At 42.7% G+C, this 10,733-nt stretch overlaps 1 protein-coding gene across 5 annotated transcripts in view; it reads left to right on the forward strand.

Annotated features, from left to right (window-relative positions):
- COL22A1 (collagen type XXII alpha 1 chain) overlaps positions 1–9,600 on the forward strand; it is a 223,280-nt gene extending 213,680 nt beyond the window's left edge. For all 5 annotated transcript variants that reach the window (XM_062626970.1, XM_062626969.1, XM_062626971.1 and 2 more), the window contains 7 exons: positions 1,474–1,509; positions 1,770–1,814; positions 2,113–2,292; positions 4,427–4,493; positions 5,874–6,056; positions 6,414–6,491; positions 7,763–9,600. In XM_062626970.1, coding sequence (XP_062482954.1) covers positions 1,474–1,509; positions 1,770–1,814; positions 2,113–2,292; positions 4,427–4,493; positions 5,874–6,056; positions 6,414–6,491; positions 7,763–7,950 — 777 coding nt within the window. In that variant the 3' untranslated portion in view covers positions 7,951–9,600. The remainder of the gene's footprint in view (positions 1–1,473; positions 1,510–1,769; positions 1,815–2,112; positions 2,293–4,426; positions 4,494–5,873; positions 6,057–6,413; positions 6,492–7,762) is intronic.
- Positions 9,601–10,733: the final 1,133 nt, after the last annotated feature.

Consider the following 10,733-nt stretch of genomic DNA (forward strand, 5'->3'; position numbering starts at 1 on the left):
AGGTAAATAGTTTTATTTCTCGCTCTGTTGTGACTTACGAGATTTAAAAGGTTTTCATGTGAATCTGGCAGAGTGGAATCTTCCACAGGATGATTCTCTTTTCTTTGTTCATTTTTTATGGTTGGAAAGGGAGTTTTGTGGTGAAAAGAAGAGAAAGAAATATTTCTCTGGAAAATTATTTTAAATCTGCAAATGTGGTGGCCATTAAAAACTGAAATGGCCCAAAGGAACGCTCGAGTGAGTGTGATGCTGCCTGATTTGGAGCTGATGTGATCACACGTCTGTGATTGCTTACATTACTTATGCATACATCTATATATGTAAGCACTGCTGAAGATCTTATATGTGTTACCAGCTTATGGGGAAAAATACCTCCTGATGCACATTACAGATATGATCACCTGTGTGAGTTGCAGCAACATTCCAATATCTGAAGAATGCTGGAGAGGGAGTCTTCCTCAGAGACTGTAGTGATAGGACAGGGGGTAATGGGTTCAAGCATAAACAGGGGAGATTTAGTTAGATATAAGGCAGAAATGCTTCCCTGTGAGGGTGCTGAGGCGCTGGCACAGGGTGCCCAGAGAAGCTGTGGCTGCCCCATCCCTGGCAGTGCTCAAGGCTAGGTAGGACAGGGCTTGGAGCAACCTGCTCTAGTGGAAGGTGTCCCTGCCTATGGCAGGGGGTTGGAACTGGATGAGCCTTAATGTCCCTTCCAACACAAAGGATTCTCTGATTCTATGAGTCTTTCTGTTCATGCTATGGGAAAGTGGGCAGAATTTTGACAGTAACTGGTTTGATGTTTGTTTTGCTTTATTGGTGCATTTCAGGAAAGCAGTGACATTGATTTCATTGAAAGGCTAAAATTCAAATTGTATTTGCTAATTATCTCATTATAAATGCAAAGTATAGAAAAAATCCTAATAATAATTGTTCAAATTGAGGTTTTTTAATACAGTTCTGAAACGCAGGCAAGCTTTCAGGCTCAAACTTGCTTTATCACGGACTCCGTATGCATTACCTCAGCTAGTGTAATACAAGATGATACCTCTACTTACAAAATTGATCTCCTTTACATGTTATGGGTGAAACACTGACAATGCTTAAGCTAAACCAGCCCAAGTGTGTGAAGCTTTGTGAAATGTCTGTAAAAAAGAGGAACAAAATGTATTGAAAGAAGGAGCACACTTTCAAGGAAACATCTGTCCTGCACTCATTTGGTTTGATATAAATTCATGTTATTTACATTTACACAGTGTGCAGCTTTACTAAAAAAATCTTTCTAAATAGTAGGATGTGTCTTTCCAGGAATGACCTATAGCAGTGGGTTAAGGATAAATCATCCAAACATGCTGCTCTGTAGCAGAAACCTTGACCTCTAAACAGAAAGCAAGACTGGTAGTTATTAGGTAGGGCTTTTTCTGTTCCAACTCCTTGCAGTGGGTGCTAAATTCATTCTCTGTATCTCTCTCTCAGGGAGAGCCAGGAGAGAAGGGTCCTCCTGGAAAAGAGGTAAGTTAAATTCCCAATTGTTTCAAAGTAAGGCTGGTGTTTTGGGTCTAAAACATCAAGAATGTGACCTAGGTTGCAACAAATTAATTTTTTTCTCGAATAGTTGATACTTGAGAGCAAATGGGGAGCTCTCAGGAATCTGTGGGACTGACAAGGAAATAAGCTTTCCCCAGGTCACAAAAATCACTGCAAAGGCATGTGCTTTATTATTTACTGTTATTATGTATAGCTCTTTAAATCTCACCCTGATTTTGTTGCAGGGTGCACCAGGGAAAACAGGGGAAACTGGCTCCAAAGGAGAGAGGGTAGGTTGAAGAATGTTATTAGTTATTTCATTAGGTTGAAATAAAGAGAGCTATTTTGACTTAGGGGAAGGGGTCATTCAAGAGAGAAGTGTGTCCTGTAGGGATCTTTCACTCTTCCCACCTTCCCAGTCCTCTCTTTAATCATTCTATGTCAGTAATAATTTGTGGATCATTTGTAATGCACCAGATGTTGTATTCAGTAACTTTGCAAGCTCAGCTGTTCCTATTTCGCTGTGCTTGGTAGTGAGAAGTTTGCCTTTTATTTTGTGGTGGTAATGCTGTTTGGTTTTCACTTTAGGGAGAGCCAGGAATCAAAGGTGAAAAAGGCCCTCAAGGAGAAAAAGGCCCTCCAGGTGATCCTGGGATACCTGGTCACAAAGGCCATCCAGGACTGATGGGTCCCCACGGACCCCCAGGAGACACTGGGCAGGTTGGACCTCCTGGTCCTCCAGGACAACCAGGATTTCCAGGACCAAGGGTAAGATTGACAGAAAAGGGCTTTGTACAGTACATGTATCACATATATGGTGTGTGATCAGAAAAGTACATAAGATTACAGTAAGGCTCATAGGAACCAGAGCAAGTGTGTGTTAGGATGGGGAGGCACTGTTTCCATCTCTTGATACTACAACACATCTCAGGGAAGCGTCATGGGGATTGAACTTCAGGAGAGCTAAGCAATATCAACCTATAGCCAGGGCAGCCATTCCTTGGCATCTTATACCCCTAAAAGCCTAAATCAGATTCTTGTTACTATGGTCATGGGTCTGAAAAAGCTTCTTTCTATAATGATTTTAAACATTAAGCGTTTCATACAGAGACTTTATGCCTTCCCCTGCTGCTGGTTGTTATGAGAGACAGAACGCTGAGCTGTGGAAAGGTCACTGCTCTATTCCTGGAAATCCTGGAGCCAGCTCATCAGAATTCAAAAAATCCTATTTTAGTTTAATATTCTCTCTCTCTTTTTTTTTTTTGTCTCTAACGGGAAACAGTCTCACTACTGAGACTGCCCTAGGGAAATGTATCTAGAAGAATGAGAAATACTACCAGCATTAGTGAAGCCATTATGCCTATCCTGAGAATGAATTTAAGATCATCTCAGAGGGAAATAAAGAGTGAAATAATCTCTGCTGTAAAAACTGGGTAAATTTTAGACAAAGCATTTCTTTGTGTGTCTCAACAACATAGCGATTTAATGAAATCCGGTGATGATTATAGGCACTTGGTGCAACCAATAAAGTTAAAACTTGAAAAGATAATTTGTACGCCTTCAAAGTACATTCCACAATCGTGTTTGATAGCTGGGATATTCACTAAGAGCCATCACAAATGGTTAGTGCTTAATGACAGAATTGTTTCTTTTGTTATCAACAAACATATCTTTTTCTCATGCAAAATTTGTGTTGGGAAGAAGTCAGCAAATAGACCAACTCTATACTTCTCAGCAGTATATTACTGATTGAAATTGAAATGTTTCTATTTAATAAAAGCTACATTTCTTAATGAAGAGTAATTTCTGATTCAGAAGACGTCACTAGGTCTTTATAAATATAAAGGGCACAGACTGCACCCTTGTATGTTAAAAGGATAGGTGCGAGGAAAAAACACTTTCATGCAAGTAACTCATACACAAAAGAATACAGCCTATTTTTGAAACTGGAAGAAATTCAAAGAATAATTTAAGCCAAAAACAAAATACATATTTCAAGTGAAGCATCTCACTTTACAGTTTACAGAGGAAAGCATTTGATCTTGCTGGTTCAAAATGATTTATTTTTTACATATAGCTAAATCTTTTCTTTCCAGTTTATGCAAAGATAAAAGTCTGGTTACCCTAAAACTACTTTTTTATTTCATTAGAAAGCCATAACCTGGAAAATTCTGCTTCCACCTACCAAAAATGCTTTCCTTGTGTTTTTTCAATTGCATCATTCAGACTTGTTCACATTACTTTGAGTTCTGACAGCTTTTACAGCAACATCAAACAAAAGAGTTGAGAGTCAGGCTGAAAGAGGCTGGGTAGGGTACCAAGGCCAGGCAGCCACATCCTCCCTTTCCCTTCAACAGCCTGAAATCAGGCAGAACCTTGTACTCTGTGCTCATTTAGAATAGGTGTCATATGCATAAACTGGTTGCTGTTCCCTGAGATAAAACATCCAGTGCAAGTGTTTGTAGCAAGTCTAGATACCCACCTTAAGTACCTTGGGGGCACGCATGCTTTTCTCTGCAAGGAAATGTGCAGTGCTGAAGAAGGAGGTAGGCTTTCTATTATGATCTAGTAGGGCAGAGGACATCTCCTGATTTGATTTCTACTGCTTCTCCTATTAGTCTTTAGGAGGGAGATTTTCTCTAGGAAGGAGATGGTGCCAGTGCCCAACTATGCCTCTGACCAGGCTCCCCTCTTGCACCACTGATCCCATGGCTTGCCAGCAGATTGGGAATTGTGGATGTTTTGAGTTCCTTTACATACATCTTTCAGACAATCCCTATAGTCCTATGTATGCTGTGGCTAATGAAATGCAACCCACTAAACCCATTATGGAGGGCTTAATTTGCACATCCCCTGGCTGTGATTATTATGTCTTGCTATTGCTGTCATTATTACTCCCTAGGGGGAGTCCCCATCTCTAGAGACTTTGAGAAGGCTCATCCAGGAGGAGTTAGACAAGCAGCTTGATGGTAAGTAATCAGCTCTGGGAATCCTGAAAATGTATCTGAGAGTGTGAAAGACGCTCTCCATAGCTGTGGTGGCACCCGAACCCCTCCTGCTTATGGAGGGCAATGTTGCAACAAGCCTGACTGGAAGGAGGAATGTGTAAAATGGAATGTGCTTAGCAAGCTTTACCATTCCCCAAGCTTGATGTTCCAAGCAATAGCACAGGGGTTTTCTCCCTTATTCAGGCCAAGGCCATTGCCTGTGCTAAGCACCTTATGTCTTTGCTACCAAAACAGCTTTGCTGCAGACACATTCCTGCAGATGCCTGGGAATTATGAGGCAATAGCACAAGAGAAGATACAAATTCAAACAGCTTAATCTGGGGACCTGGAAGGGAAAGTAATTGTAGTAGAGCATAAACTTGCTTTTGAGGTCCCAGCTGGAGGAGAAATGTTCTGATTTCTGGATGTGGCACTCATCAATGTGAGAAAAGGGGGCAGAATGGCAATGGGCTACTGCCCCTCTCAAGGCACATGAATTTCAGGCTGCTACTGACCCCATCTACATGAAACACAGAGCTGCGTTGCTTCTTGAAGAAGCTGACACATAGCTGCAGGCATTTTCCCATGCTGAAGATCATGGTTCAATGGAATGATTTATTTCAAGGGTTTTATTTACACACTCTCACACTTCAAATTCCATGCCAATCTAAAAGCATTCAAGATTGTGGATCAATGAAAGGCAGATAGAAAATCCTTCTCTGTTCTGTCGGATGTTTTTGTGATGCTGAGTACATCTTAAGAGCTCTCTAGGCTGTTCAGGGTCTTAATATGGAAGTGGCAAGCAATGTGCCTGCTTGGAAATTGGAGAATATGCTGACACAGGGAGCTGCCTTAGTTAAGTTTCTGACTTCACAGCCAGAGATGGGTACATTAGCTTTAACCCCACGTGTTACATCCCAGAAAAAGGAAAGTAAGCTTTCTCCTTACAAAGCAGACATGTAGTATCTTTTTCTGTGTAGCAGAAGCAGTGGAAATAGGCTTTTCTTTTCAGAGCAGCAGTGATTCCAGTTTGACACAAATCCACTGGCTGCACAGCTAAAGGAGGAGACATTTCAGATCCTTGGTGAACAAGGAGCAGAGGATGAGAGAAGTGTTTAGGATTAAGTATGAAATCTAGTAGATGCTTAAAGTTATTGAGAAATTAGGTTTAATTAATATAGAGAGGCTTATGGAGTCACCATCATGGCTTATGGGGAAGGATTGTATGTGGACAACAAATGGGTGGCCCTGAAAAATTGACCTGTGACAGTACTTGGACTTTATGGGGCCACTGGTTCTGTCGCTCCATCTCTTAGAGCACTGATCTTCTAGTCTAACAAACCCATTTCCCTCTTTTCACAGCAAAGTTAGCCTATCTCCTGGCTCAGATACAGCCTGCACATGTCAAAGTGTCCCATGGCAGACCAGGACCTCCTGGTCCCCCTGGGAAGGAAGGACTCCCAGGAAGAACTGGCCCTCCAGGAGAGCCTGGCCGGCCTGGACAGACTGGGTCTGAAGGGCCACCTGGACCTATTGGTCCCAAAGGTAAGAGAAATTTGGTGTGTTTGAGCAGTGTGATAAAGGGATATGTCCACTGCACTTTGGCATCAACATCTCCCTTTAGTAGCATCTAAGTGATCCTTAGATGGATGACTTTGAAGCAGTCTCAGTCTGTTGAACCAGAGGTGGTGAATGCGACCAGCAGTTGCTGGTGTGTTCCACCTCTGGCCAGAACTGAAGCGGGGCATGTCTTCATTCCCACTTAATGTCCCATCTCTGAGGACTGGCCATAATTAGGAACTATGTTTAGCAAATATATTGGTTTCAGTGTGGATGGAAGACCAGTGGTAGTAGTATTAAATTCTGCTCATCAGTTCATTGTTTTTCTTTCCCTCTCTATAGGAGAAAGAGGAGCAAAGGGTGATAAAGGAGACACTGGTGTTGGCCAGCGAGGGGAAATAGGTCCTCCAGGAATTCCAGGTGTGTTTATTCAGACAATCCCACAAAACACATCGCTCAGAACTGCTGCAAGGACACAGGTCTCTGCTATATTAGCATCACAGAATCACAGAATGGTTTGGGCTGGAAAGGACCTTAAGATCATTCAGTTCCAACCCCCCAGCCATGGGCAGGGACACCTCACACTAGACCATGTTGCCCAAGGCTCTGTCCGACCTGGCCTTGATCACTGTCAGGGATGGAGCGTTCACCACTTTCTCTGGGCAATGTGTGCCTGTGCCTCACCACCACCCTGACAGTAAAGAACTTCCTCATATCTAACCTGAACTTCGCCTGTTTAAGTTTGAACCCATCACCCCTTGTCCTATCACTAAAATCCCTGATGAGAAGTCCCCTCTCCAGCATCTGTATGCTGGATACAGTCAGTCAGGATAACATAAACATGGCATACATCATTTCTGTAGAAAGTCCCCCAAGGTGAAGAAATATATCACTAGCATCATATTTAGCCACCTTTATTTCCTTGGATTGAGTGACAGGTGTAATGATCCACCTCAGTAACAGCAAGGTTAACTGGCCTTTGGGGCAATTCTAGAGTGAAGCTTTAATTACTAGATACACTGTGCAGAGTCCTACCTGCTCTTGCCAGAATCTTGTTGTGACCGAGCTGAACCCAGAGGTTCAGGCAGCTTCAGATGGTATAAAAGGTCATCTCTAACACCTGTGTTTCAGGCACACAGCTTGTGTTTTACCTTTGCTGACAAAGAAGCAGCAAATGTATTTTGTCTCTAATTTGAAATTAGGAACCATTGATCAGTTTTGCCTTCACCCTGCTTTATTTGGGGAGGAAACTATGGGAAGCCTTCTTAAATCCATGGCCTGCATTTGCCATTCTAGCCCTGTATTTCCTTAAAATGACAATGGACCCAGAATGCTTTGTATGAATGAGCTATGTCCCAAAGCTGGCTCTTACCTCAAGCTTTACCATCCTCACCACCTCTCTATGAGGACTATATGTCATTGGGTAGCTGCACAGCTTCAACATGGTGATACAGGAAGAACAGCTATACTGGAGCTGTGCAGCCCAAGGATGCTATAGGGGGTGGAAATCTTTCTTTCAGATGAGATACACTTGTCATATCCTTTTAGATACATGCCAGCCAGACCCATACCTGTGGAAAGTGATGCCCACATCCCTGTTTGGCTTCAAAGCCATCTCCTGTGATGCTACATTGCTGATTACTGCACCCTGCAAGTATCACTCACAAAAGGGCGTTTTGGTTTTGTTTTAGGTCTCCCAGGGGAGCCTGGCTATGCCAAAGATGGGATGCCAGGACCACCAGGCCCTCAAGGTGAAGCTGGTGTGCCTGGTCTCAAGGGTCCACAGGGACCTCCAGGAGCTAATGGACAGTGTGACCCCACTCAATGTGCTTACTATGCAAGCCTGGCTGCCAGACCTGTCAACATCAAAGGGCCATAGCATGCAGGGGTTATTCCCAGACTTGTCTTTGAAACTTGAATTCATCCCACCTGCCAAGAGCTCTCAGATGCCTTCAACTGTGTTTCTTTCATAGGAGGCCTTCTAAAGCCAACAAATGCTGCCGGTCGGTCAGATTATTTTTATGAATTATAATAATAATAATAATTATTATTATCTTTGATGTGATATGTGAATTTGTTTTTTGTTTAGCATCAGGGCATATTAAAACATTAAAAGTAAGTGGATTTTCCTCTTTTGAAGAGCATATAATACCAATGCATTGTGTACTGTTTATGCAAAGCCATTCCAATGTCAACATTTTTGTTACCTTGGTTACCTCTTTCCGAAGCTTTACCCCTCACCCTTGAAACTGCAATCAAATCCTGTATCCCATGACATTAACTGTGAGACACAGGTTCATCACAGGCTTGTTGGTGCTTTTTGCCTCTCACATGGAGGGGAGGTAGGTAAAGCCATGCCAAAGCTGGAAAAGAGGTCTCCAGTATGTTCACCTCACAATGGACAGTTATGAGCTGCCAGTGTGTGTTTCCCAAAAGATCCTTATTAAATGTAATATTCTTCTGCCCATAAATGAATCTGTATACTATTGGAGATCTTTTTAATGGGACCATGTGTGATCTCACACTAAGGCCTGAAGAGACCACATAGATGATGTAAACCTCCTTACTGCTCCTTGTGCAAGAACTTCAATACTCAGATGGTTTAGTCCTACCAGATGGAGCTTAAATTCCTTCTGTTGGGGAGATGCATCTGCAAAAAGCTTCCATGATGTCCTCTATCAGCTCAGGGATGCCAAATCCCCTGTTCATTGTCAGTGCACACACTGCTCCCTTCCACTGCTTCACCCAAAAATCAGCCAGAGCAGCACAGGAAGACCCCTGGTGTTAATCTCAGGAAGCCAAGTGTGACCCAACTTACCATTTTGAATGATCCCCTACAATAATTTGGCAAGATGATGTTTTAGAGGGTAGGTAAAGAATTGCAGACTGGTTGAGGACGAGGTTGGTCTCTGATGAGAGAGTCAGAGCAAAGAGGTGTTGAGAAACCTGGAGGAAACTGTGTTTGAGGGCAAAAGCAATACATCAGACCCACATCCTTTTCCCCTGTCAGCTAATTGCCAAAATCAACCTGAGAATGCAAAGAAAGTAAAGAGGGGATGGAGTCTGAAAAGCCCAGATTTATGGGCCAGCCAACAAAGCAGCTGCAGCTTCAAAACTCTTCTGTACAAAGCAGTTTGTAGGGAGAGATGAGAGCAATGAACCTGACACAGGCATTTAGTGCTGAATGTGTCTGGAAATCTCATCAGGTCTTTTGGAGACAGCAGAGAGGCACCCTGCCCTGCTGGCACATTCATATGGCATGGTGCTTCCAAGCTGGCTAAGCCAAGCAGAAGCCACAGATGTCTGTAACCATCCCAGAGTCAGACCCTGAGGCTAAAGCCCAGATGTAATATTTTGCCAGCCTTGGAGTCTTTTTTTCACCCAGTAGCAGATAAAATTTGCCTCTTCTTTACTGAAAAATGAAATAACATGTTCTCATGTGAGGGTTAAGCAAAGTCTTTACTGTGTAGCTCTTAATGGTGCTATTTTTGCTATTTCCTGTGCAAATAAACTCTTTGATTTGATTTTACTGTGTTTCTTGCTATGGAAAGACCAATCAAAGTGAAAATATGATGTGAAAAGCTTGTTGCTTTCAAGTAACTCTCAATGGTATATCTGTTACTGTACTGCATCTTAGGTCAGTTTGCTGTATTTCAGTACTAAGCAAGTCACATATTTAACAGCACCCTTTTTCCTAGTCCAGGCTGAGTGAGGTTTCACCCCTCCGGTGGTGAGGTAAAACAAGGATTGCTTCTGAAGAGAGGTCTGTCAGCACGGCATGAGACATCATTTTGAAAAGATGTGATGGCAATGAGTAGGATTTATGGCAGTCAGATGTGTTGACTGGGTTATGTTAAAGTGACGTTTAATTCTTGTCATGACGGTGACTCTTCAGCCTCTGTAGGTTGTCTCTCCTCATGTATGTCTGTGTGTGCCACACATGTCATAGGTTTCAGTATATTCCAGTGCACCATGAGAAGGGTGGATACATAATGATGTTAAACAGATTTGATAGAGTTGATAGAATAACTTTTGTTGGAAGGGACATTTAAAGGTCATCTAGTCCAACCCACAATGGATGAGATGGTGCAGTGGTATCTAGGGTTTTTTTTTGGACAACCCTATTCATCTGAATGTCTGTTGGAGCCATTGCCAAGAATCTGTGTTAAGAATGTGAGGGACATATCTGCATCTTTAATAGCAATTGAAAAACCTGCCTGGGTAAGGCACACACTACAGCTCTGCAACTTCTCCACATGGAGAAGGGGATGCAGCCTAATCCCCTTTGTTTCAGCATGCTCCCTAGCTTACACTTGTCAGTTCAGCCTGTTCCTGGAGACATCCCAGACTGTCTTTGTGCCCTAATTCAGTGGGTGCCATTTTAGTGTTTTTTTTTCTTAAATCCTGGTTTCTCTCCAGCCAGTCAAATGGCATTTACCAAGCATCATCTGTTGCTGGTGAGGGGAGTAAGCAACACATGCTGCAGACCCAGATCAAGACCTGTGTTTATAGCCACCCAGTTTCTATGGATGTAGTCATCAAAGGGAGGCTTTTGTAGCTGCCAGAGCTTACAGAAGCAAGCCCTATGTGAATGTGCCCTGCAATAAAAGGTAAGAATGGGTTTATTTGCAGGGTTTCAAGAACTGCAGCAGTTTTCCCTCA

The sequence above is a fragment of the Pezoporus occidentalis genome, unplaced genomic scaffold (genome assembly GCF_034315485.1).
Source record: "Pezoporus occidentalis ecotype Australia unplaced genomic scaffold, CSIRO_AGI_Poc_V1 ctg3, whole genome shotgun sequence".
Taxonomy (NCBI): domain Eukaryota; kingdom Metazoa; phylum Chordata; class Aves; order Psittaciformes; family Psittacidae; genus Pezoporus; species Pezoporus occidentalis.